This window comes from Leptosomus discolor, chromosome 1 (genome assembly GCF_034619465.1).
Source record: "Leptosomus discolor isolate bLepDis1 chromosome 1, bLepDis1.hap2, whole genome shotgun sequence".
Lineage (NCBI taxonomy): Eukaryota > Metazoa > Chordata > Aves > Leptosomiformes > Leptosomidae > Leptosomus > Leptosomus discolor.
Genome location: NC_141391.1, coordinates 76654332 through 76680464, shown reverse-complemented (window position 1 = coordinate 76680464; position 26133 = coordinate 76654332). Strand labels below are relative to the sequence as shown.

The 26133-nt window shown below is 41.8% G+C and overlaps 1 protein-coding gene across 2 annotated transcripts in view; it reads left to right on the top strand.

The window, feature by feature from the left end:
- Window positions 1-13135: 13135 nt before the first annotated feature.
- Window positions 13136-26133, top strand: part of ASMTL (acetylserotonin O-methyltransferase like) — a 30043-nt gene continuing 17045 nt past the window's right edge. For both annotated transcript variants that reach the window (XM_086477155.1, XM_086477149.1), the window contains exons 1-6: window positions 13136-13228; window positions 14746-14877; window positions 16690-16737; window positions 17375-17439; window positions 19477-19538; window positions 21460-21568. In XM_086477155.1, the coding sequence (XP_086333281.1) occupies window positions 13136-13228; window positions 14746-14877; window positions 16690-16737; window positions 17375-17439; window positions 19477-19538; window positions 21460-21568 (509 nt within the window). The remainder of the gene's footprint in view (window positions 13229-14745; window positions 14878-16689; window positions 16738-17374; window positions 17440-19476; window positions 19539-21459; window positions 21569-26133) is intronic.

Sequence of the window (26133 nt, the reverse complement as noted above, 5' to 3'; positions counted from 1 at the left end):
TGACACCAAATAGAGCCAAAAGGGCAGAAACCTTGCACTTTGGACATCAACTGCGATATTTTGAAAAATACTGAATTGCTCCTTTTGCAAGAGAGAAAAGATGCTCACAACTGACTGAAATTGTTCTTCTTTCCAGCCTCATGCAGCAGTTCATAGCCCCTCATCTTTTTTTTGACATTGTCTAGAAAGGAACAGGAAGGATGCCTCATTCAGGTATCTTTTTATGCCATTTTACTAACTAGCCTTTGTTAGCTCAGATTAGACAAAATTCCCATTTGGGTCAGGAGGATCGTCCCTGGAGAAAGGAATATAAAAATGAAGCTGAATAACAGCAATCTTTTGAGTCCAATGGTGTATACTGTGAAGTTTTGGAGAGTTTTTTTAAAGAGAAGGAGAAGAAATTATTTTTAGAAATGGCCCAACATGCTGTTCTTTGACACTGGAAACATGTCGTTCTGGGGCATCATAAGGTAGCAAGACTTCTACCCTCCTTGGTCAGTGGATGTGAGTTGACATACGTATATATACAAATAAATATATACGCATAAATGTAGATTGCCATTTGAGAGGTTATTGAGAAGTTCATGTCTATATGGCCTTTGGTTTGGGGAATATGGGTCCTGGGCAACATGCTTACTTGATTGCCTCTGTGGTTAATGTAATTCTCCTAAGAAGACATGAATGTATAGGCTTCTGTTTGGTTTGGGGGTTTGTTTTTTTGTTGTTTGGGTTTTTTTTTTAATTATCGTTTAGCAATTTAATCTATGAATGTGCTTGGACTTTTTTTGTATACATAATAATTAAAAGATAAAAATAAAAAGGACATGATTTAAGATTCTTTCCTTTGTTTACACCTGCCATGTGTGAGAAAATTCCAAGCTTAGACGAGGGCAGGGAAACCAAGTTATGAAATAAAATTATTCCATTTCCCATTGCTATTGTGCTTTTTTAAGATTTCTCTATCATTTTAAGTCTCTTATTTTTCCCATGCATTTTGAAGACTGATTTTTTTTCTCTGCATACCTGTTCATTTTTTTCTTTTTTATATATATATCCTAGAAGCTTGCATTGGCATACTCCCTTCACACAAATTTTAAAAGCATCAATGCTTGAATGAGATGTTGGCTAACTTGGAGTCCTTCTCCTTGCTCAATAGGTGCACCAAATACATACAGTTTCAAATTTCAATGCATTTCTGAAGGGGGCTGGCAGCCTGGGCTTGCTCCACTTTCACCCAGGAGCAGGGCAGCTGGGGGGCACCGGGGCAGCCCCAACCCCAGGCATCGGGCACCTCCCTGGGGACGAGGATGGGCCATGGGCCATGGGCCCGCGGGTGGGCCCGAGTCGGCGGGGCCCTTGGCCGATGGCTGGGCAGGGCTGTGGGGAGCTGGAGGCCGGCCCTGCTGCGGCATCACTGGGGCAGGGGCCATGGGCAGGGTGGGGGGAGCCCCGGGGGGCCAGCAGGGACAATCAAGGTTAGTAGTGCCTTGATAAACCTTCCCTAAACTGACTATCCTCCATTTTGGGTTCAGTGCCTGTTTGGCAATATCTATGGTGACACATGAGACGGCCAGAGATCATCCTAAAAAGCCACTCGATAGTTTTTTCAAATTTTTTCCAGTTGAAAGTGTTTAAAATAACATGAGGTCTACATCGATACCCACCAGAGTGGTATTTCTCTAGGGAGATGCTTAGGGTACATGCTACATACCCAGAGATGTGCATGACAGCATGAATGTTTAGGGTGAAATTCAGTGTTGGTAAGTGTGAAGTAATGTGCATGGGGAAATCCAGTCACAGCTTTGTGTACAAAATTACGTTGCTTGGCAGTGACCACTGTCAATCATAATACATAATTCCATGCATCAGCTCCGCATTGTAGAAATCCACAGTTCACCCACACCTTGTTTACTTTGTGCACTTCTGGTCTCTTCATCACAGATAGGGTCTACAAGAACTGGAAAAGGTCAAAAGCAGGGCAAGTGGGATGATTTAAGGTATGAATTGAAAACCTTATGAGTTAAATAGTTTAGGACTCCAGCTCAGAAAGCAGACAATGTAAGATAGGTATGAAAGAGGTCTACAAAATCCTCGATGAAGTGCAAAAGCTGATTGGAATGAGTTTCACTGCCTTTGCCTAAGCAAGAACTGGGGAACAATATGTTAAGTTAATAAAATCCAGTCTCAAAACCAGGAAAAGTTAGTATTTCTTCTCCTAACACAGAATATAATTGAGGAACACCTTGCAAAGGGTGTTGTGCATGCACATAGTACATGGGTCCACAGAGAGACTGGAAAAGCACCCAAAAAAGAAATCCATTGTAGGTTACTAAATAAGCAAACCACAACAGACTCAAGAAAACCCCTAAGATTAAAATGATGAGAGGTCAGAGGAGTATTAAGTGGAAGTGACAGTACGTGATTGCCCTGTTCTTCCTTTTCTTGAAATCCCAGGGCTTGAGGCAGGACATTGTAAGGTAGACAGCCCCTTGGCCCCACTCTAGTCAGTCTTGTGCTCCTGTGTAAGCCCTACCAGAACTGCTTTGGAGCCTCCCCTTTACCAACCCTGCCTGCTGGGGTGCTACCAGTGGGGATTCAGCAGGGAGCTTTCTCTGCTGCTGTCTTGGAAAAGGTTATCTCAGAGTCAGGGAAGGAGCTGAGGGTGCCCCAGGGGGAGCCTGGAGCACAAGCTTGGGTCTCTGTCACTTAGCCCTGTTGACAAGTCACAGAATCACAGGATGGTTGAGGCTGGAAGAGACCTCTGGAGGTCATCTTGTCCAACCCCCCCCAGTCAAGGAGTCCCTCACATTCAGGTAAAGATGAACTTGTGTATCACCCTTAAACAAACTGCTCCAGCTGCTGGTAACAGTTAAACCATTTTACTCCAAAGCATACTATTATTAATTTCTAACATCTTTTCTCACCTCTGTTCTCATTTTTTCCATCACCCAACTCTCTTGCAGGCTGCTGCTGTTGGAGCTGACAGGCAGCAGACCTCCTGGGGCAGGGCCATTTGCAGTTGCTGGCTCTATTTCAACTTCTCAGGCAACAGCCTAGTCTACTCTTAAAAGCTGTCACACCTTCAGTAGTGAAGAGTGTGATTCCCTGGCCTGAATTGTTACAAATACACTGGCAAATACACTCTAGTGTCCCTTCGCTGAAAGAGCATGTAACAAGGTCTTTTTCAATGACCTGACAAGTTTCTCTAGAGAAGCTGATTTAAGATATTCTGACAGTATCTTGTCCTGGCCAAGTCCATTAGGAGAAACAGTTTTGTTGGAAAAATTTTTAGATGCATCTAAAGCTGCTGTTCTTTTAATGCCCAAAAGGAAAATTCTAATATAAAATTTCTCTCACAAGAACGATTAGGATGTAAGTCTTGGTTATTGTACTTAGTAACTAAATCCATCCTGAAAAAAAGAGGAACTCGTTATTGGAATAAATCTTGTACTGTCTTTCCTCATTTATGCTGCAGTTCAGAGACTTAAAAGTGAGTTATTGAGAGAAAAATTTCAATCATATAATTCATCTTGATATATTTGGATTACTTTCATTGTGGATTAAATTTTTGCAAGTAAGTGTTCTCTTATCAAACTTACAAAGTGTAATTGTGAAGCACATAATAGAGTAGAGCATAGTGATTAGTTGAAAGATATTTTTTAAAGCTTGCTTTTTTATTTGACAAAAAATCTCCTGACTGCCTGAAGTCTGGACTCCTACTGAACTCCTGGTCTTTCATGAATTGGTTGCAAGTCTTATGACTTCTAGTATTTTTCCTCAAAATCTAAACAGCAGGAGTATGTTCAAATGAGGAGACTGTCAGGCCTCTTCAATTATAAAACAAGAAGTTCAGAGCTGCCAGACAGTATACCTTTCTAGCTTTTAGCATAAATAAATACCTCAACCCCCTGCTTGACTGTCTTGGCTCATGATGACATCCTGCAGTCAGAATTTTTCTTTTCCTTGTGCAGCATTTTTCAGCGCTGGGACACTGATGGTTCTCTTTCCCCAGTTTCTGCACCACAGCCCTCATGACCTGGCTCTGGCATGCCACAGTTACTCAGATTCAGAAAGTAAAGCGCACATGTTGTCCTGCTGGGAGCTACCAAGGCTAATTGTCCTTTGAAGCTTTTCTCAATACCTTCCACACCCTTAACTGCTGTTGTTGGATATGGTGAGGTACCAGAAAAATGGAGAACAGTTTTGTTGAGTGCCTTAAATCTGAGGAAACATAAAGGTTTGGCTCCTCTGCTGTATACCTCAGCAGCCTTGTCAAAGGAGAAAGGACAACAGACTTAAAGGAGGTATAAACAGATTCAAGCCAGGGATGGGAGAGGGGAGAAATACAGAGTAGGTTAGAGTTTGGAAAAAGATCCAGAAAGTTAGTCTCTGCAAGAGACCACCTGCAGTTAGAGAATGTCTGTAAATAGTTTTCTTCATAAACACCCAGTTCCATTTTAGAAACATGAAGCCCTTTCAGCATGAAAGCTGGAAGCAGCAGCAAATCTCCAGATCTCTGCTGTAAGGAAAGGAATGTGATTAACAGACAAATAAACCACTACCTAGATACAGAAGCAAACACCTCACTGAGGAACTCAGATGTCTGGAAATGTGGGCTTGCCATGCACACAAGGTGCAACTTATCTGATCAAAAGTAGATCTTAAGTGTTGCTCTAAGCATGTTATTGCTTGGCAGCATTCATGTTGACTGCCGCCTCCGTTTCCAAAACTTACATGATAGCTGCTTTACCTATTGGTTGCAGTCAGACATCTAGATGTTTGTAGATTTCTGTGTTACCACGGATGCACATCACAGAAGCAATGTTGGTATCCTAGGACTGTTACCACCTTCTTTTTGACAGATGTCTTCAGATTTTGCCATCTTCATGCTTGTAACAGCAGTTTGTTCACCTGATGGAAAGCCATGTAGGCTCATGGCCTAGGAAATAATATTCCCGGGGACCTCAGCAAACACTTAAATGGGCTGCAGGTCCTTCTCATCTCCCCAAACTCATATGGCTTCAGATAATAGAAGAAACTTTACAAGTTAAATGACTGGAAGCCTCTTCCCATCATTTACCTCTACAAAGAGTTTGTCCACCTTCTCAGTTAGAAACTCTCTACAGAAGTGCAATGAATGACTTTTCCTTCTTCACAAAGTTTCAGCAATGCAACACTGATGGTTTGGTTTCCCCAGGTCCTCATTATTGTCCACAGACTGACATTTTCCCTTTCCCTATTTCACCTTGCATTCCATAGTATATGCAGAATGCATCAGTATCTCATCCCATTCTGATGAATAATGCAAACTACTCTGTACACTTTCACCTAAAATGTCCATATATTTGGGCTTTTCTAACAAGGCAAGTGTTCCCACATATTGCTGCTAAAATGAAACATTTAAAGGAGTACAAAAATAAGATAAAACACAGAAGATAACTTTTCTTCAATTGATAAATCTGATCAGATTGAGAAGATAGAAGACAAAAATAAAGCCTTTAATCTGATAATATTAAGTTATTGTTTTCATAGTCAATAAAGGTATTTTGGTCACAGGGAGGAATTATTCCTGTTCTTACAAGCATGCAAATTTGCTGCAGGGGCCTTAAGCTCTGTTACAAACTTAGCACCTATTAATGAGTTTCTGATGTGTTTTTATAACTCCAATCTCAATGCATCTCTTTCAAGATATTGCTAGACCTATTGACATTAACATTAGCTCTGATTGTCCCTGTATGTACACACATGCATGCATACCCAGCTATTGTAAGTAATCCTTATACTAAAAACTAGGATTTCGAGTGTCTGTGGTGCGTGGTCTTTAGTCCTTAAAAGTTACAGCTCTTTACAGCTACTTGAAAGTTAAAAGTATGTGAGCGAATACATAGAAAAATTATGGGGTGCACTGCCCTCTTGTGAAGATTTAAGTAATGAACATATTCTTAATTGCTCCACAAATGTTCTTGACCTTGGAGCCTCGGAAGGCATTTTCTGGAAAAGCTGAGCCAATAAACCTTCTCCTCTCTGCATCTGATCTTCATTTTCCCTAGCTTTATACTGTTGTCTTTGCACTAATCATACTGTACAAGAAGAAGGAAGACTTGTTCTTCATACTTAGGCAAACGTATATTTGTATCTTACATTACGTTTGTGTACATGTCTTTTCTATAAATACATATATATAGCATGTGCATGTTGTGTATATAATATATACATTATATATGCAGGCACATATTTTCTGAAAATATTTTATTAACATATTTATGTGTTTTTCAAATATAAACAATTTAGACACACTGGTCTTTGTAGTCTGATACAGTATTTATTTTTCTCTAGAGATTATGTAAGTGTTAACATGAGTGAGACTGGGGCAATACTGTAATTACAGGTGGAACTACCCACGCAGCACAAGCCAGCCGTGAGACTTCAAGAAAGGCTTGGGGATTCCAAATAATCCACTGCCCATCTAACACACAAACACGCAGATAACCAGGGGTGTTGTTATCAAACACTTACCCTCCTGTCCTGGTGATTACAGGGTTGTTAGGCACTGCCAGGTCCTCTCTTCTGAGGCTGATTGTTGGCCTTAAGCTCACAGCACAGCAAAAGCAAGCTGCGGATCAGAAGTTGCTTTCAGCAGCAGATACTGGGCTGTGGCAACAGCTGGGAAAGACAGCGCTGGAAGCACACCTAACTGTGATGCTACTTCTGTATCATGTAAATTCTTTAACTATTCTTGGAAGGAAACTCTTTACACTATTTAAACATGCTGTCCAAAGATGCTTCCTAGGGGCTTGGATAATGATTTCTGTGCTGCTGAAAGATGCTTTGTGAATGGCCACGTTCTCCTCCTGGGCACTGCTACATCCATATTTGCTGTAGCTGCTTCTGCTTGTCCCATGAGGTGGACATGGAGCTGCCTGAGAGACAGGTTGTTATTCCTCTGATACTAGGTACACTGCACTCCCAGCAGTTGTGAAGTTTCCTCACAGGCAAGGTGTAAGGTCATTTGACAGCTATGTGGGTTAAACAACTTCAAATTAAGTATATGTAAAAACATTCACAGCACACAATATACTATACAGCCCACACATTTAACTTATTAAATCTTATTCAATCTGACTTCCTGTGGTTTCCCCAAAATACCTCTATATGCTTGTAAAATCACTCCACTTCAAATAAAAAGGAAATTCTGGAGAGTGATCATGTAGACACACTGAGCTATCACAGGCCTTCCAAGTTGGACAGAAGAGGAGAAAGGTGCATTCAGACCTGAGCTGAAGAAAACTGAATTGATAGGGTTTCTTAGAAATGGACTATGAGAACACAGAGCAAAACAGTAAGACTTGTGAAGGAAATCTAGGGTACCCTCTCCGAAAGCACTCCACGAGTCTGGAAAAACAGCTCTTGAAAGTCATAGGATTTTTCCGTAAAACCTCAGCAGAACTCTGCAAGAAGCAATGACATAATATTTTGAGAGGCAACATGTGCTTCTGTTCTATACACCTTGCAAGGATCTGAATGTATTTAAAAAATCTAGAATACCCCTTCATAACCCAAAATCTAGTTGAACACGTAAAGCAATCTCAAAACACCAAAGAGTTAAGAGTGTTACATGAAGCAGGTACCTCCTCGCTCAGAAGACTGCTAACTAAATACCAGCTGTACATAAAAAGATGAAAATAGAACATAGCACAGGTGATGTTAAATGGCACAATGGTGATTTTAAACAGAGGAGAGTTCCTGTTGATTAGCTGGTGAAATACAATCCACCTGTAAATCACTAATGTTCTTTTCCCCATAGTAATAGAAACAAGAGATATTAATTACTTTGTGAACTGTGCAGACACATCGGACTATGGCAAGGATTCCAACGGCAGAAAGTGGCTCCTTCAAAAAGAGAAGTCTGAGCTCTTGGGATTAATGAGGCTATCCTAGAAAAGCCAAGCTGCCTTGTGAAAGGTGAAACGTTCATTCCCTTCATAGCAACATCCCTAGGGTTCACTGACTTTGTCACAATGGAAATGCACTGGTCCCCGAATAAGTTAACCTTGCGCTTGCACAGGTGACTCAGCCAAATAATACATCCAAGCTGAAATACATACACTCATTGTGATAAACATAAAAGCAAGCACGCGAATTTGATTATCATAGTGTTCTTCACATGCTGGAAGGTATTACTGTGACGGCCATAGCGTAAATACATAGGCAGAAAAGCAGAGAAGCCCAGAACAAAAGTGTCAAGTAAAGGTCTCTGCAGTTCAGAGCTCTAACTGTTATTTTGCTTTTCTTCAAAATACCTCAGATATTTGAAAAAGTCAACAGTTTCATAACCAACCTTGGGCAAGCTAATCTTTGACTAGCACAGTCAGCCAAGACAGAAACATTTCTGATAACTGCTGGTGTCATTGATCTTCACCTCGGTCAGCTCGCTGCAGCCTCACGCTTGCTCTGCCTGACTCTTGCAAGGCCGCTATGGAGCAGTTAACAACGATTACTTGTCAAACCTCTCCCAGCTGTGGTAGCTCATGTGATGTGGTTTAGCTTTTCTCATAGGGTTCTTTGGATTGACATTTAGACCAGCATAAATAAGATTAAGGCAAATGAAAGCAGTGTTTCAACAGCTTCATGGTTTGGACTTTTAAATAAACTAAATCATGTCATGTAAGTTTATCAGAACAACAAATTTACTAACTCCCACTCCTTAAAAATAATAATCAAAAAGCCACGTCTCACTTTCTTCACAGAAAAAGTTCTTTTAGTGATCTCCATTTTTGGACATTGTCTGAACTTTCAGGGGAAAGAATCTATAGGAATTCCATGTATTTCTTTCATTTATTTGTTTGTTTTACCTTCAAAAAGTCTGTTGTGCAAATCAGAGGAGCAGTATACAAGCAGAATTCAGCCAAGGGAGTCAAGTCACCCTTGTCTTACTCTTAAGTTAATGGGACACCACACGTAAGAAAGGTAAGTTACATTGCATGCATCTCTACAGGCTCTACAGATGACTAGAGACAGGTCTGTGTCCTGTTGTTGTCTATCGAAACAAGCTGGCAGGAACAGACAGTGTTCTGTCTTGTCAGATCTATTCTTTATACATATACACACATTGGGTTGGAGTCACAACTTAGATACTTCATTTCTATGCCAGTGAAACTATACTGGAAGACTGAATAAAATGAGAAAAAGGAGAAAATCAGGCCCGTTGGTTTGAAATGTAAAACTTTGCATTATTGTCTTACTCCTCTGGAGTGTCTGAACTTAGTTTATCAAACTTGCTTATATCCTATATAAAGCAAGGCACAGTATAGAAAGATGGCTCTGGATAAGAAAACTATTCCAAATTCTGGGAGCATCCATGCAAGTGCAATTGCCATTTCCTTGGTTAGTATCGCAGTCACATTGAAGACATACGCATATTAGGATTTAGAATTGTGGTAAACTTGCAGGCATTAGGAGTAGGGATGTAATACTTTTCCAAGAGAAATAACTCCACATCTTTGTCTTGTGAGTGCCAAGAAAAATGTTTCTGTTACTTGAAGAGACCCTTCTCCTTTTATTCAGTCAAAAATTATATTAGTATCATACGAAAGATACTCTGATGTCCATTTCTGTAGTGTCTTTCAAACCTTCTAATTTTCAAGGAGGAGTGTCACAGTTCAGAGCCCTGAAAAAAGAGCAGTGAATGTTTTCTGACAAGCTCTATGACACGCACAGACTATTCCTCTCTCTGTTTCACACAGTCCCTTTTTTCCTAGTTGGCTCTCCAGCTATCCCAGAACTATTTTCAATATTACAGTTTTGCAGAGGACAGCTCTCTACATTCACACTTGTATTTAATCTAAGCATTTTATTTCCATTTTCAATTCACTAAAATTTCCCTAGGTTCTTAGTATTTTTTAATTATTTGAGCAAAAACACCTTTAAAGATCAATTTTCAATTCTGCTCTCCAGTCACTGCCACCCCTAAAGCAATCTAATTTCAAAATTTAAATTCTGATACACAGGATGATGTACAACCTGTTAGGTTACGGTGACAAAAGTCTGCGCCCTGTGACAGGAGCAAGAGGCCCAAAGGTGGGGGGAGCCCCAGCAGAGCCCCCTGCCCCAGCCCCTCCTGGTGCCGCAGGAGCCCTGTCTCAGGCCTGTTACAGGAGGAGTCCGCATTGCATATAGGTACATGTATGTGCGTGTGTGCGTGTGTGTGTAATTTTTTTTTCCTCACTGACAGACCTTCATCCTGATGAGCCAGTGAGGGGAACAGGAAGAGACCTTTGGTGCCTTTCGTGTCTGTGTAAGCGCTGCCCGCGCCTGCCCGTGTTGCCCCCTGTGGTTTGCCGTGCATCCACGCGTACGCGTTGCACGATGCGTGTGCAGTTGCGCCTGCTGGCTATACACGCTCAGCCCCGCTGCAGCTGGGGGCACAGAGCTGCGGCAGCCTCGCCTCCATTGGGCTGCCAGATTTGCCAACCCCTAGCACACCCATGCGACATATGGTGCATAAGATAGATGTCAAGAGACCAAATTATTCAATAAAAACTGCTATTTTGATGACTGGATATATTTTTTTAATGCTAGAGTATGTATTTCATTTTCTTACCGGCCAGCTGAGAAAACTCAGCACCACACTACTTGCAACTTACTGGGAATAAATCTGAGTTTTTATGAAATTTTTCTACTCGCTTAAAAGGTCGAATAGGGGGTATCTAAGATTTGCATCAAATCAGATGATAATAGTTTCTTCTGACTGAAAAGTGAATGATACCGTCTCTTTGCCAAACACTTCATTCCAGAACTACTGGAGCAGGGCAGGCGGGGTGTTAAACATGGCTCCTGCGACATGAAACCTGCCTGGGATGTCTATCCCTCTTCATCTAAGCCCAGTGATGTACACCTAGTTACTGGTTGTAGTGGGTCTGTCTGAGATGGAGCCCTCATCATGCTGTGCTGTGTAGTGGTAGCTAGAAAGGTGTTGATAACACACCAGTGCTTTGACTACTGCTGAGCAGGGCTCACACAGCAGCAAGGCTTTCTCTCCAACATGGCCCCAGTAGGCTGGGTGTGGGCAAGATCTTGGGAGGGGATATAGCCAGGACAGCTGACCCAAACTGATCCAAGGGATATTCCATACCGTATGACGTCTGCTCAGCAATACAAGCTAGGGGAAAAGAGGAAGTGGGGGCATTCATTTTTACGTTTGTCATCCAGAGCAACTGCTACGTGTACTGAAGCCCTACTTCCTGGGAAGTGCCTGGGCATTGCCTGCTGATGGGGAGTAGAGAATAAAATCTTTTGTTTTCCTTTGCTTCCATGCACAGCCTTTCCTTTTGCTTTATTAAACTGACTTTCTCTTGAGCCGCGTGCCTGTTATATTTTCTCTCCCCTGTCCAGCTGGGGAGGTGAGTGATAGAGTAGCTTTGGCGGGCACCTGGTGTCCAGCCAGAGTCAAGCCCCCACAGTTGCTTCTGGCACCAAGTGTGGGGCATGAGGAATTTGAGATAAGGACAGTAATTGGGAGAGGAGGCAGAACATGGACTGAAAAATGCTAGAGAGCAGAATGATCGTGGGGAATTTATGTGGTCATAATTGTCGTGAAGGGAGGAGGGGTGGATCGTGTGTAAATTGCTCATTTTCATTTGGTGTTGTGATGATGTCATTTTAAATTTGATGGAGGGAATTCTTTTTGCTGATGTGAGTGAAGTTCGTGAAGATTGTGTGACGGATGTGGATTTTAATGATAATTCTTAAATACGTGATTCACAGAGGTAAGGGGTGGAATGTAATGGGTTTGCATGGCATGATTTTGGTAGCTGGGGGGGGGCTACAGGGGTGGCTTCTGTGATAAGCTGCCAGAAGCTTCCTCTATGTCTGACAGAGCCCAGTGCCAATCAGCTCCAAGACAGACCCGCTGCTGGCCAAGGCTGAGCCCATCAGCAACGGTGGTAGCACCTCTGTGATAACATATTTAAGGGGAAAAAACTGATGTGCAACAGCAGCCATAGAGAGGAGTGAGAATATGTGAGAGAAACAACTCTGCAGACACCAAGGTCAGTGACGAAGGAGGGGGAGGAGGTGCTCCAGGGACCAGATCAGCGATTCCCCTGCAGCCTGTGGTGAAGATCATGGTGAGGCAGGCTGTCCCCCTGCAGCCCATGGAGGTTAATGGCGGAGCATGTGTCTGCCTACACCCCACGGAGGACCCTACGCCGGTGTAGGTGGATGCCCAAAGGAGGTTATGACCGCATGGGAAGCTGGTGCTGGAGCAGGCTCCTGCCAGGTCCTGTGACCCCTTGGAGACAGGAGCCCACACTGGAGCAGGTTTGCTGGCAGGACTTGTGATCCCATGGGGGACCCACGCTGGAACAGTTTGTGGAGAACCGTAGCCCATGGGAGGGATCCCATGCTGGAGCAAGGGAAGTGTGTGAGGAATCCTCCCTCTGAGGAGGAAGGAGCAGCAGAGACAATGTGTGATGAACCAACCACAACCCCCATTCCCTGTCCCCCTGCACTGCTTGTGGGAAGGAGGTAGAGAAACAGGGAATAAAGTTAACCCCAGGAAGAAGGGAGGGGTGGTGGGAAGGCGTTTTAAGAATTGGTTTTATTTCTCATTACTCTTCTCTGTTTTGATTGGTAATAAACTACGTTTTTCCCCAAATCGAGTCTGTTTTGCCCATGACGGTAGTTGCTGAGTGATCTCCCTGTCCTTATCTCGACCCATGAACCTGTCGTTGTAGTTCCTCTCCCCTGTCCAGCTGAGAAGGGGAGTGACAGGGTGGCTTCGGTGGGCACCCGGCGTCCAGCCAGGGTCAACCCACCACACTGGTGAAGCTGCCACTTCCCCCGAAGTTACCCCACCCCTCACAGCCCTGCGGCTGGCGATCGCCCCTCTCCCACGGCGGGCCCATCAGCGGCGGGGACGCACCCCCTCCCTTCCCCGGCCCGGCCCGGCCCGGCCCTCCCCTTCCCGGCCCGGCCGCGAAGGCTACCCGCCCGCCTCCGCCCCGCGGGGCCTCCGCCACTCGCGGGGACGGTCCCGTCCCGGCTCCGCCCCGCGGCCCCAGCGCCGTATAAGGCGGCCGCCGCCACCCCCACCCCCCCACCCCCGATGTGCGCGGAGCGGCAGGCCGAGGCCGCCATGGTGTTGAACCCGGTGCTGGGGAAGCTGGTCAGCAAGAGGGTGGTGCTGGCCAGCGCCTCGCCGCGCCGGCAGGAGATCCTCACCAACGTGGTGAGTGCGGGCGGGCCCCTCGCCGCGCCCGGGCTGAGGAGAGGCCGACGGCGCCGCCGTCCCTCGGCCCGAGCCGCTGGGGCTCCGCGGCCGCCGGGCCGGGCTTGCGGTCCCGCCGCTTCCCGCCCCCTCCGCCCGGCCGCCCCCGCGGGCTGGCGGCACAGGGCAGGCCCGAGCCCGGGCCGTGCCTCCTGCGGCAGCCGGGTGGATCGTGTTCGGGGGCGATGGCGGCGGCGGCAGCGCCGGGCTGCGCTGTGCCCGCCCGCCCGCCCGCCAGCCGGGGCGGCGGCCTTCGGGGCTTCCGAACGGCGGGGCCGGGCGGCTGCCGTCGCGTTTCTGCCCCCTGAGCTGCTCGTCTTGTATGTGACCAGATTAACGTGAGGGTGGATTAAAGTGTTCTGCTGGCAGGGGCGTGGTGCGGTCAAACAAGTAAAAGGCTTGCTCGGGGTGAAAAATGCCGGCATAATTACTTCTGGCCCATAATAGAAAAGCCTGGAATGTTTACAGGACTGAAGTCATTAAAAATGTACTTCCATTGCCCTTACTTCAGACACTTAATACCGAACGTACTGAAAATTTGACTTGGGCTTCTGAAACGTGTGAAAACTTAATGGGATTAGTATTATGAGCGGGGAGGGGTGTGCAGGGGAAATAAGGTAGCAGTCCCTTCCTTCTGTAAAGCACTTGCGGCGTGCAAAGGGAACTGGAACCTGTCATTCGGACCGTTCAGCCCCTGTGAAGGAACATGTTGACCTCAGTGGGCAGGCTGCTGAATAGCACTTGGGTGTTATAATGCATCTAATCTAGATTTTGTAGTGTTACTGTTCTTCATGGGAGAAGCTGACCTTAAATGGGAAAGAAGTATATTCTTTTTGAAATACAGAGATATGGAGAAGCACCAAGGTTCAAGCATGCACTAAGTTATCAGAAACATAATGTGCCTGTTGGGTGTAGTAAATGTACAGGTATAACCTGGAGGCAAGAAGTAGGAAGAATTTTTTTTTTGACAAAACCACACAGAAACTGACTCTTCTTGTTTTCTGTTTATCACATGTATAATGACACCTAAAGTGTGGGTGGTAAAGCTCCTGTAAGAATGTGTACAACTGGTGCACAAGTGAAGTGCTATGGATGGAGTCAATTAAAAAAAAAAAAAAAATCCAGTAGCGGAATAGTCTGTTCATGAAGTGCGTAAGTTTTATACTGTTAGTAATTTCACCATTATTCTCCTATAAAAATCTAATACTATTAGGTTCTAATAAATAATAAGGGTAAAATCAAGTAAGCAGACCAGTTTGGAAGTTCTTTCTGATTTTGTTTCTTGTCCTGGACTGTTTGCAGATGGTAGGTATACACCAAATACTGTAAGAGAAGCACTGTTTTTTCCCCTCTGTGTTTGGGGGCAGGGGTGTTCAAGTGGAAAGAGCAAAGATCAAATTTGTCACTTGCTTTATATGTCTTGGGAGCAGCCGTTAATGACAAGATCAGACTGACTCCATTGCTTCCCTTTGTTACAGGGCCTGCGGTTTGAGGTGGTTCCATCCTGGTTTAAGGAGACACTTGAAAAGTCATCTTTTGCAGCCCCTTATGAGTATGCTGTGGAAACAGCAAAACAGAAAGCTCTTGAGGTAGCAAACAGAATGCATGTGGTAAGTTACCAGCTGTTTTGGCAATAAGATTTTTGTCTTTAAGTGGTGTGTGTTACTGTGACTTAATTTGCATGTACTTCTTTAGGTGATGGCTTGAGTGCGTTTTCCCCACTGAAGGCAAATGGATGTTTTTCTGTCATTTGTGAAAGATAGCTTCCTGAAATTAACTCATCTAATCAAAAGAAGGTTTTGTGCCTGCAGTTAGGGCTTTTCCACAAACAGCAGTGGCCTGCACTTCTTGTCAGCAGCACACCTACTGCTGCTGGGGATATGTACTGGGTAGTTCCTTCCAACAGTCAGGTGTGTGATGGGATGGTTGTTCATTTCCAGGTATTTATTAACTGTGGAGGCAAACTCTGTGGGAAAAACACACTGATGTGAATCCAGTGCTTTGCTATTGCTTTCACTGAACAGCAGTTCAACTGAACAGTTGTGACAAGAGAATAGCTCATAATTTGTGAGTATAGAGGGGCTGGAGGAAAGCAGAAAAAGACAAATTCTGTTTTAAAGCATTGTGGACAAAAAAACGGGCCATTTCATTTTAAGAAGGATGAAGCTGACATGATTTCACATTCTGTAGTCAAGGCATCCACTTTGCATCCTAAATGTTATGAAAACCAGTGACAGAATTTATACTGTCAGTGGCATATTTGACTTCTGCCCTTAGCCGTGATCACTGTGTTTGAGCACGTAGGGCTGATCTCTACCAGAACCTATTTCAAAGTCTATCTGATCAGATCCCACAAAATGTACCATAAGAATTTCTTAATAATACAGCTCTGGAAGAGAGGAGTATGCTTGTTGAACCTATAGCGATGGCAGAAAAGGAATGTCGAACACTTCAAACCCACAATGTTGCCAGGTGTCACCATTCTTCAAAGCAAATATTGCATGACCTGCAATGTAAATCGTTATCCAGGCTTCCGTCAACTTCTTTTCAGACTATGGTACAACATTAGGAGAGTGGAATTTAAACCCAGCCTCACTAACTGACTGGCATTGGGCTTTCATTGCAAAGCACTATGCTGGCAATAATGCTAGTTCAGTGGATTTCAAAATGCTTCTTCATACAAGGATGGGTTTTTTTTAATCATGTCTGGGATTTGTTGACACGCTTTGCATAGCAGAACTGCCTTTCTAGGGAAGAATCACCTCCCTACAAACTTTTTGATATAATGATCACAGTTACAGGCAAGTTTCCTCTCCTGCAGTGTTTAATAACTATGTACTTTGTAACATGCAAGTAAATAAACACTCAGCTATAAGGACAGATTACAGTTTAAAGCCAAGAAAAAGCTACAAGGAATCTTTACATATCCTTACCTCTCAATTCCCCAAAGTGGGCTGTATGTGTTCCTTTATGAGAGAGAGAAGCAAAATGTAGCTAAAAAAAGGTTATTTTTTTTTCAGCAAAACTTGGCTTGGAAAAATGATCCTAGAGGGCTCTACTCCCTGCCTTTCATACATGGGGCACTTCATTTAAAGGAATTCTATCTGCCACCTTGAAGGCCAGGCTGACTCTTAAGAATGCAGTTAGTTCTTCCCTGGATGCATTTGTTTGTCAGTAACGTATTTGGGCAAAATTGTATCCCGAGAATAGTCTGCTCAGGCCTCCTGTTTTCCTCACTTTTACGGAGGTATAAATAATTACTATTTTGTAAACAGTGCAAAAGGAGAAACAGTGTCTTGTTTTCAGGTCTGTGTAGAACCCTACCTGTAAACCAGCAAGCATGTTTTCTTACCTTAAGTTTTAAAAGGTTTTGTTCTTTCTACCTCTTTTGAGAAACACCTTCTTTCTTTATGCCTTTGCAGAAACACCTGAGAACACCTGATGTTGTCATAGGAGCAGACACTATTGTGGTAAGAAGCCTTCTGTGGTTTAGCATTGTTTTAGTTTGACAAGCGTAGAAAATGCTTGTATCTTTAGGTTTAAAGTTAAAGTTTGAAAGCTGTTTCCACTCAGGAGTTACACCTGCGGTTTGATATGTCTTTTGGGTTTTGTGGGTTTTAGTTTGTTTGTTTTTTTTTTTTTCCCCAACAAGGCAATTTTTGGTATCTTGGGTGCTAGAAGCCTTGGCTGCTGTGTGCAGAGACACTAGTATTGCATAATCATTGCCTTGGATCCTCTAGTGTGTAATGGAAATTCTGTTCTCGGGCAACTGTTAACTGTCAAGAAGTCCAGGTCTTGTGAACTGTTTAATGTTGTGCATTGTAGTGGGCATCACTTTATACCTGTCGTCTCCACAGAGACAGTGAATGGTGAAGGACAAGAGTTGAATTACCCTTTTGTTTGAGAGCTGCAGCCACTGGAGAGTGTTGCACTCAGTATGTGCTTGACACTAAATTACCTGTCCTACCAAAGTATCTGTGCTTCTTGCTGTACTCAGTAGACTCAAGTTAGAAGCCATGGCTGAAATAACGATTTAAACATCATTTCTGGCCTCAGTTTCTGAAAAGTAAGTGTGAGCTTCCTGCTTGTTCTGTCTTTCTGTTCTAGACTGTGGATGAGCAGATCCTGGAGAAACCAGTTGATAAGCAAGATGCCTATAGGATGCTGTCAAGGTCTGTAGTTTTAAGTAAGATTCCAAATGTGTATATTAAGCTGTTTTAAAAGGAGCTGTACAGATTCCTTGATGCATATGAAGAATTCCCTGGACACAAATTTTTCAGTCATTTTAAGTAGTGTAAGGCAGTTCTGCCACTGAAAGTTAGACCTGCTTTTATGTTACCCACAGCTGCTTGCTCTTGCCCCTTCACCTTAGGAAGCTGATCAGGGACATAACGAACCATTTTGGTTTCACTTGGATTAGTTTTCAGAGTCACTTATTTCATGACTGTATGTATGCTTCAGGTGGTACAGGATGGGGAGATACGGGATCATGATGGGAAAGAGGACATCATAGAAATCATTTGAGGCTTGACACTTAATGGAAGAGTATTGCATGTACAAGGAAGTACATGCAAAAGTAAAGTGTTCGTGGGCAATTGCTTTAAATTCGGTAGTTTAACTGAGGAGGAAAATTCTGCTTCCATCGGTGTTCTGTGTGGATGGTGGGCTGGTGTTTTTTCGACGCTTCTGCTTTTTTCTTAGAGGATACTTTCCCCTACAAGCTTAATGTTATCTTGTAGTGCTCTCTTTTTCTAAGAAATACCAACTAAATAACTCTAGTCACTCCCTTTCTCAAGGATGATGTGTGATGAATCCTCTAGTTGTGCTTCTGTTTTAAGGGGGAAATACAGAAAAGGTGCACTGCTTGTTTCACCAGTTTACATTGTAACTCAAGCGTCTCCTAACGTGAGAATACAAGTGGCTTGGTAGTTTTTGGAGTTTTACTCTAAGTGGCTTTTAGATTCATATTTTTTTCTTTGATGACTTAGGCTGAATTTTTGATCCTTTGTGCCATGTTACTAACTCAAAAGTAGTAGTCTTAATAAAAAAAGTGATAGCAGCATATGTTATTAGTAGGAGATTGCCAAAGGTGTCTGTCTGGCAAGAGATTTCACAACTGTTTTTGCTTGAAATCTTTCCAAGTTTGAGTAGTTCAAAAATAGTACTTTTTTTTTTTTTTTTTTTTTTTTAGAACTTAGTCTACTTCTAACACATGCAAATGTTTTGGGTTTGTTTTTTTTTTTAATGTCAGTGTGTCACTCTCTTAATCATGGATATGAAATTCACTTAAAATTTAGTTTTTTAGAACTCCTCTTAATTTTGTTCTCTATGAACAGGAAAAAATGCAGACAAGGTATATATTTGCATATATCCAAGGTGTCAGATTAAAGTTTTCAGTCACTGTTTCATCTTAAAATTAATTATGTGGAATCTTGTGGGGTCTAGTAAGAGCGCAAGGTGCTTCTGCTCACATCAAATAATAGCCTGGCTAATCTCTAGGAGACTATTCCTTAGTTAGTCTCTTCCAAGGCTCAAGATCTCATGCTATTTATTGTAATTGCGTAGTTTACACATTAGAGTAATTAATTTGAAGTCCTCAGAGTTTATCGGCCACAGGGTGGCGCTCTGGAGCCACTACAAGAGAGAGCGCAGAGGTCTGGGGCAAGAGGGACTGCAGGCTCCTCCTGCGCGCTCTGCACCTCTTACGCTGGCTTGCCGTGGGAAACCCTGGGGGCAGGCTGGATGAAATGAGTGCCTAAGCTCTACTTGCCTATCACTTGTTTGGTTTAAGTTGCATCAGCTAGCTATTTATTGCCAGCTTTCAGTGAAGATGCCTGTAATAGTAGTATTTAAGCTGATTGCCTTTTTCTTGTGCATTTGAAATAGTCACTTCTCCCTGTGTACAGTAAATAAGCTGATACCATGGACTGCTTTTCCAAATTACGGACATCAGTGTAAGTGAGATTTTGGAGGCTTGAAATGACTGAATCTTTTGATAGCTTTTTTTGTTTTGCCAATGTATTTTCATCTATATTGAAATAAAGAAATAATATAAAATGTATTTATTTAGGATGCATGTCAGAGCCATCAAGTAATGTATTAAGATAATGGTCTGTTTCTCAGGCTACAGTAACGTAATCATGTAGAACATTTTTGCACATGCCAGATTTCATAAAACTATTGCTTAATGCACATTTTTTCCCTTACAGGTTGAGTGGGAAAGAGCACAGTGTTTTCACAGGAGTGGCTATTATACATTGCAGTAGTAAAGGTGAGTGTGTTATTTTACTAAATTCAGTATTGCCATTAAAAATTATTTTCATAAGGACTTGTACAAGTGAAGTAACAGAATGGAAATTTTTCATATACAGTCTGAATTGGCTTCTTACTCAAGATGAGAATTACCTTATCAATATAGAAGTTAAACTCTCCGTAAAAGGCAACCTTCTTACTATATTAAGTTTTCACACAGGAAAAGTACAATAGAGTTTAGAAATACTATCTCTGAAAGCTATGGACCTAATTAAGAAAACAGAGTAAATTGTGGGACTATTCTAAATCTGTAGGGGGAGCTTTAGAGCCGATTTTTAGGGGATGAGTAAGGTAATGGTTTAATGCCTCAGACTGTTAATGAATTGTAGGGAGCAATACATCAATGTTCTTTATCAGATAGTTTATATAGTAAGCAAGCAGTTTTTGAGACCTGTACTATTAACATAATTTGAGCACTGTTTGGTTTGAGGGACTTCCTCTGATAACTAATCCAATATTGTTTAGTGGAACTTTTGCAAGGATCATTCCTCTCAAATTTTACTAGACATAGTCTTTCTATAGACAAATTATTTACAGATTTTGATCTTTACTGGAATGATTGCTCTTAACTCTTGTAACAGAAATAAAGTCAGTGATCCAGTACCCTTACTAATATGCTAGTACAGTAGAAAGAGCTGCTGAAAAATACAACATGTTATCAAGGGATTCCTGTGAGCAATCCAGCAAGACTAATAATGCCTTCAGTTGTTTGCTCTAGGAAGAAAGTAAAAGTGCACGCAACTGTAGTACTGATGCTATGACAGCATGTCTCATTTGAAGTTTACACATCTAAGGCACATCATACTCATATTAATAAAAATAACCACAAGTCTGCGTGTTCCCCAAGTGATGCAATCAATGGAAGTGCTTTCTAGAATATGGTTTTAGTTTTAGTTTGATTACAGTTCTGCTATTAAGTACCACATATGTTGCAGATGAACTTTTCATCTTGAGCTGATTGGGTTTTTTTATCAATACTGACAGAGGTAGTAATCTGTCTTCATATGTAACAATTTTTTTTATCATCTGGGTCATTACATGTTTTTTCAACACTAACACCATTAGCAGTTGGTCTGCACTGAGGATCTTTCTTACTCCTCCTCAAGAATTTCCGCTGCTATCAGAACAGCAATAAGAGGAGATGCTGACCTTAGTATTTATAGAAAAGAGTAAAGAGAACTAATAATCCGTAACATGGACACTCATTTGTGCAAGGCTGTTTCCTTCTGAACATGTTTTGGAAAAGCCTCCCGTCTACCAGGTTCACAGGGTACTGCATGCAGCAGGGTCCACAGCCAAGTGTGCAGTACTTTATTGCTCCTCTGGCCTTCTCTCAAGCACTTCTAGATCCAGAAGTCTGATAGATGCTTATTTTTTGAGAGATTATGTGAAAGCGACACTGATGGTTACTGATGGGACTGCTGGATGCCTGAGTCGGCAGCGCAGATGCAGCTGCACATTGATATTCAAGCATTTACAGCAGCTACGTGTTTAACTATGATGTGTTGTTAAGAGTTCTTTGAAAACAGTCATAAAGTGGGAGGTTGTTTGTAGCTACCTTTGTACTCAGTGCTGGATGTGCATGCTAGCAGTCCATAAATAGCTCTGCATAAGCATCATTAGTTTAAGATCTCCCACAAAGACAGAGCAACCTGTTAACCCCAAGACAGGACTGCAGAGGTTGAAAATGGAAGCTTTTATTTTTGGTGAAAGTTATGAGTCCACTGTCCCTAAAGAGCATTATTAGTCATCTCATGTATCTGTGTAGTGTCTTTAATTTTTCCCAAGCAATATCGTGAAATAAATACGAAATAAACCCGAGATGTTACACTCTCTAAACTACAGTATTTGTTTCTAATAAGGCCTCTTCCTTTCTGTAGATAATCAGCTAGAGACCGAAGTCACTGATTTCTATGAAGAGACTAAAGTAAAATTTTCTGACCTGTCTGAAGAGCTCTTATGGGAGTACATTCATAGTGGGGAGCCAATGTAAGTAAGACACTGAAGCTATCACACAGTACTCGAGAATAGGCCTTAGCATACGTTATTAGCCACCACCATAAAACATTTTGTCCTGTGTTCTGTGAATTTTTGCTGTGTCTATATGATAAATATTATCATGGGTGATGCAAGGTGGGTATTCTGTTCATCTTGTCTGGATCTATCATCCCTCCAGGGAAACTGAGCTGCCTTTTTAATACCCTAACAAATTTGAAAAGTGAAGACTGTTGAAATGCTCTGGATTAGAGCAAGCGCTCATGCGGTATACAATTATCTCTCTGTTAGCAGAGGCATTCAGGGAGCTTGGATACCTGAGACAATGCATAGTTCTCATTATAAAACAGGTTAATAGAGTGAGTATTGGATAATCACGGTATTGGAGAACTTTATTGAAATAAGCTAGAACTTGATTTATTTAGTTTATCAAAATCGCAGTGCTCTGATGCAAGAAATGCCAGCCTAATTTTCATTTATTCTTGTGGCCAGCTTGTATGTGTTCCATAGTTGTCTCTTAGCTTATGTGTTTCCATTACCCTTCTAATATATTACTTGCAGACAACATTGATTCCACAGAAGAAATAGTATGAGAACAGAATGCCTAACGCATCCTAAGATGAAGTTGACTAGACTGTTTAAAAAAAAAAAACCCATGACTTATTTGGAGACAACAAGGGAATGTTTGTGACTTTATGGAATTTGCCTTTGTGTTAGCTGAAGCTTGATGAAGGCAAACCAGGCCATAGTTAGCACTATGGACTCCCTATCTGATGATCTGAGGTGAACTTTTGGCTCTGTAACTTCAATTCGGACTCTCTAGGAGTATCAGTCATGGTGGTTTTTAAACTCATTTGTGCTGTAAAACAATACAGTTACTTTTTACTGGGGAAGAGGAACCAGTGTAAGGCTTTGGATTTATTTAATCCTTAGGTGTAAATGAGGCATACTTTCTGAACTTGTAAGGCTCCCAGCTTATTAAAGAGACTGAAACTCAATTGGATTATGCAGAGAAGAATGTTTTGGCCAGAATACAGTTTGTAACAGAAATTCCTAGTTAGGTTTTTCAAAGGTGAACTTTAGTATGCAGTTGATCATAAAGGAGAAATGACCATGGATTTTTTTTTTCTGGAAGAATGTCAGGTTGAAAAATATTTTTGAATATTCTGATTATTTCCTCTGGAAGAAAATAAGCTTTAGCAGTGCTGTGCTGCAGCAAAATGGCTCATGAACAGCACTGGGTAGTACTGTTCATTCTACTAAATAAGGTGTGTGACGGCAAGGGTTTCTTGGGAACCAAAGGTCATGAGAATGTATTTCATTACTCTCTGGAGCTGAAGCCAATCAATATTCATTCATATAATCAAGAGGACAGGAAGCATTTGCTTTGGCCTTGTGAAGGAACTACTAAATATAGTGTCTATAAATTTTGCAAAATAGTAAGGAGAAGTGTCTCGTGGTTGTTTTTTGGTTGGTTGGCTAGGGTTTTTTGTCCCCTCCTCCACAGCTGCCTGTACTGGTTGCACATTTATGTGCATACAGGTTTTTTTTAAACACTGTTGCAGTTCAAGTGACCATTTGTTTATTTTTTTAATGTTGACTTAATTTTGTGAAATCATACAAGACTCAATGATCACATGAAAAATTAGAAGAAAATTGACTCTCTTGTGCTGTTCAGGATTGGATTGAGTTTTTTATAGTGAGGACAGAATTGGCGTATAGTGTTTTAAAAGTCAGTCACTGGTGACACAGGGACTAGTTCTAAAAGTATGTAGTTGACTTAAAGTATGAATAAAGGGAAGAGGGAAAAGGACTATGTCAAGGTAGACTGTGATAAGGCTATAAAACCCCTCCAAAATTTGGGCTGCAGAAAGATAGCCTTTCCCTTTCTGTTTTATTCCTATTCCTCTTTCCAACCGAGGATTTTCTGCCTGCTGGCAGGGTCTCTTTCTCTCTGTAGAAAGAGGGCTGGACCATAGTAATCCTAACTGTTCAGGGCTTGTGTAATGAGTAGATTTCGTTTCTGCCAGCCTCTTTGACCTAGCTTTTTATTTCGTAATCTTTTCCCTTGTGAACAACTTCCAGTCTGAAGATCTTACGTGGTTTTTGTAGCTCTGCTCTGAATGGTGGCAATGAAACCAAAGGACCCTACTGCACGCTGGGAAAGAGGGTGATTACAGAGGCTGGAGCTCTGTGGTTCCAGACTTGAACTATGAAGTAATAAAATGTAGAATGTAAATGTCTAACTTTCTTCTCTTGTATGATTTCTATTAAGAGTTACTTCCTTCAAAGCTATAGCAAATGTATCTTTTAGATTTTGTGAATAATTACAGTCTCACAGCTCAAATTAGTTCATGGTTAGCTTGGGGTGATCAGCTCTTGGAGCATAAGAGCAGAAATCTTCCAGGTGCAGGATTACGGAAGTAAGGGGAGCTGCACTGTTCTTATACTAGAATTAACTCTGAATCTTGTTTTCAGTCTTACCGTGTTGCTACAGGTGACTCCTCTGTATGAAATAGTTGTTCTACATTCACTAGAACCTACTGGCAAATCTTTTTGTTGTATCTGCCTGTCTCTGCTCCTTTGCAATTCCTTTGCAAATAGAAACGCATTTCTGACTGGTTCCATGATGTGTGTATGCTGACCAGATATCTAGCTGTTGCGTCTCCCAAGAGACAGGTGACCTTCTGTGACCTGCTTCTCCTTACCTCTGTCATGCTAGTCTCTCTGCTCTACAGAACCATTAACTTCAAATTTAAAGGAACTGAAGGTGGGCCTTGCCTAATTTGTAGATATGTGAAGCGAAGATAAGCTGGGGTGTCCAATGAACTAATAGTTGATAGAGATGCAAGAAATTAGTATACAGCTTCTAATGTGCTTTAAACGCTTGCTTCAGTAAAGACGAATTTTTTTGTCAGTGATGTACCTGTACCTTTCTGACTGTTAGTGAAGCCTAGTCAGTAGTTCAGATGGACTCTGTCTAACGTGGCTGCGATGTGTCTGTATTTCTACTAATGTGACACTATGGGCCAGGACACGTGTATAACCGTCGTACATGTGTTCTCGCCTTTGGAAGCCCACCTAAAACCCAACCAAGATCTCCCTTCATGAGTAGGAGCAGTGGTGCTTGTTAGTGGAACAGTGACTGACTTGATCATTGGCTCTGTGTCGGACAATACAGATACCCTATACATGGATATACTGTTTTGTGGCGTGACAAAACTTCAAGTTCTACAGCTGATAAAGGAAATGTGCTTTAACGTTGCATTTTCCAGAGTTACCTATTTTTTAACAATTTTTCACCATTGTATAGTGTGTGGGTTTGTTTGTGGTGGGGTTTTTATAAAAAAGATCAGTGGATATTGCAGACATTCCTACTGTATTATGTGTGGGTTGGTTGTTCATTTGTGGGTTTTTTTATTTGTTTTGTTTTTAAATCACTGGATGTTGCATGCATTCCTGCTGAAATTATGTATCCTCTACAACAGTCAGTTACTGAAAAAGTTGTAATTGCGGCAGTGATCTTACTGTTTGCCAAACTCTTCAAAGTGAGTTGTATATCTTATTGTAATGCAAGCTAACTGACGCTATGCATAGTGTTAGAAATGAAGCCTTAAAGTTAGTGTTATACTAAGAAAAGTATCCAGTTACAAAAGTCAGTCAGATTAGCCAGAGCAAGTTATGAGAGCTGTGTAAATACTGATGTATTCTGGGTTTTAGCTTGGAAGACACTTGTGGAAAAATAAATAGAACTGTTACTAACTATGTAGCCTTATACTTTTGAACTGGAAGCTGTACCTGTAGTAGAGAATTCTAATCAGGATCCAATGCCAGAATATGAAGTTCTGTATAAAAATAAACAAGATGTGGCCAGTTGTGTTAATGTCCTTGCTGGGAGTATGATACCATGGCTTCTGATGACCACAATGTTTTTTGCCTCCATGTCAGCATGTACCAGAATGATTTAATCTTACTGGATTGCTACTTCATTTAAAAATGAAAAGACTTTTTAGTCATTAGAATAGTCCTAATTTATATGGTGTAAGTATTAAGTATGTTATAAAGATGGAATAATTTAAACAATGACAAAGCTATGTAGTGGTGCTTAAAATGCAGGATCGAAGGAGAAGCCCTATTCCCTAGTTTACAGCAATTAAAAAATCCCATTTACTGGGATACTGATTCCTCTCTTTCTCTTAGGAGACTATCGGAAAGGGAATCTAGAAAGAAGTCCTAAAAATGTAAAGAGCTGGTTCTGATCAAATCATAACATGAAAAATCTACAGCCTTCTTTGTGTAGTAACTTCCTTTCACAAGTAGTTTGTGTAATTCTGTGCTACCTGCAGTTAATAGATCTGAGACTGACTGACCTTTGGTTTCAAAGCTTGATGACTTAGGCTTTCAGATTCTGGTGTTATCATGTAGTAAGCAGACTTCTGAATGCCTTGTTCCTTAAAAGCGAACAGTAAAATTGTTGGGTCTACTGCAGCTTATCTGCCTGTATGCATTTCCATTCCACACAGTGGAATTTGCATAATGACACCTAAAGACAAATTAGA